At 66.8% G+C, this 1,341-nt stretch overlaps 1 protein-coding gene across 1 annotated transcript; it reads left to right on the top strand.

Annotated features, from left to right (window-relative positions):
- Nucleotides 1–6: 6 nt before the first annotated feature.
- On the top strand, nucleotides 7–1,331 carry LOC104915986 (ankyrin repeat and SOCS box protein 16-like). Its single transcript, XM_010726955.3, has 2 exons — nucleotides 7–141; nucleotides 670–1,331. The coding sequence occupies exons 1-2, from the start codon at nucleotides 93–95 to the stop codon at nucleotides 1,050–1,052; spliced, it is 432 nt and encodes a 143-aa protein (XP_010725257.1). The 5' UTR covers nucleotides 7–92; the 3' UTR covers nucleotides 1,053–1,331.
- Nucleotides 1,332–1,341: the final 10 nt, after the last annotated feature.

The raw sequence follows: 1,341 nt of genomic DNA, 5'->3' as shown, positions 1-1,341 counted from the left end.
GGTGCTGCCGGGCCCCGGCGGTGCACAATGCTCTGTATGCAGGGGATCTGCAGCGAGTCAAAGGCATCTTCAGGGATGAGAGCACAGCCAATATGGTGCTGGAGACGGTCAGCGAGGAGCTGGTGTGGTCACCTGAGCAGGGTATGGGGGGGGGCTGCGGGGGGGTGAGGGTCCCTTGGGTTTGGAGCGGCCGCTAAAAGGAGCGGTGACTTGGGAGGGATGAATCCCTTTATTTCAGAGAGGGGGGGTCGCTAATTGTGGAGGGGGTCTGGGCCTGAATTTGGGAGGAGGGTCCTCAGTTTTGTGAGGCCCCCCCAGGATCCATCCGGAGGGGCTGATCGTGACCCGGTTTTGGAGGAGGGGTTCCCGTATTTGGAAAAGGGGGGGAGGGGGGCTGTGACGTGGGAGGGGTCCGTCACCTACTGGTCGTTCAGTGGGAGGGGAGATGCTAATTTTGGGGAGGGGGCAAACTTTGGCAGGGGCCGCTTTCATGAGAGAGGGAGGGGCTCACGGTGGAGGAGGGGGGGCTTTAATTCTGGAAGGGGGAGCACAGAGCCCCGAGCGCCTCCACGAGGAAAAAGGGAGAGGATGGGGGGATTTCCGCTCCCCGGGGGGAGGAGGAGGGGGAGATGCCGTGGTGATGGGGGGACTCACAGCCCCTTCCCGCAGGGCTGTGGGTTCTGAGCCCCCGCACCCAGCAGACCTCAGCGCTGCGCATCGCGGCCGCCCGCGGTTACGAGGAATGCGCCCGGCACCTGCTGCTGTGCGGGGCGGAGGTGGACGCCGTGGTGGGTGGGCGGGGGGCTCTGCACGACAGCGTGGCCGCCCCCCGACCCTCAAGCGCCCGCCTGCTGCTGTCGTTCGGTGCCGACCCCAACCTGCTCAGCTCGGACGGCAGCGCTCCGCTGCACCTCTGCACGGCGCCCGACAGCTTGCAGTACGCCCCGCCCCTTCCGCGACAAACCCCGCCCCTTCCGCGACAAACCCCGCCCCCTCATCTGCATGCGACGCTCCGCCCCTCCTGTGCGCCACCCATTCGATCTGCGCGCTAAGCCCCGCCCGCGCTTGCTGATAGGCTCTGCCCCCTCGGTCTGCATATCCCGGTCACACCTGCGCTCTGGGTCAGCTTTGACCACGCCCACCCGCTGGTCACGCCCACACACCGCACCACCTTTTCCACCAAAGCCACGCCCACATCTGACTGTGATTTGCATGTCGGGCTCCGCCTCCCACGTCAATTCCCATTGGCTCGCTGGAGCAAGCCACGCCCCCAAACAGCGCACACCCACCCTAAAGCCACGCCCACTCGCCCCGCGCCCGCCGGCGATCCCCGCCCCGGGG

Source organism: Meleagris gallopavo, unplaced genomic scaffold, assembly GCF_000146605.3.
Source record: "Meleagris gallopavo isolate NT-WF06-2002-E0010 breed Aviagen turkey brand Nicholas breeding stock unplaced genomic scaffold, Turkey_5.1 ChrUn_random_7180001863047, whole genome shotgun sequence".
Lineage (NCBI taxonomy): Eukaryota > Metazoa > Chordata > Aves > Galliformes > Phasianidae > Meleagris > Meleagris gallopavo.
This window is presented reverse-complemented; position numbering and strand designations above follow the sequence as displayed.

Excerpts from the sequence above, each read along its gene's own strand:
- LOC104915986 (XM_010726955.3), top strand. The coding sequence starts at position 93 with ATGGTGCTGGAGACGGTCAGCGAGGAGCTGGTGTGGTCACCTGAGCAG. Across the intron at positions 142-669 it reads GGTGTGGTCACCTGAGCAGG|GGCTGTGGGTTCTGAGCCCC; the intron begins GTATGGGGGGGG and ends CCCTTCCCGCAG.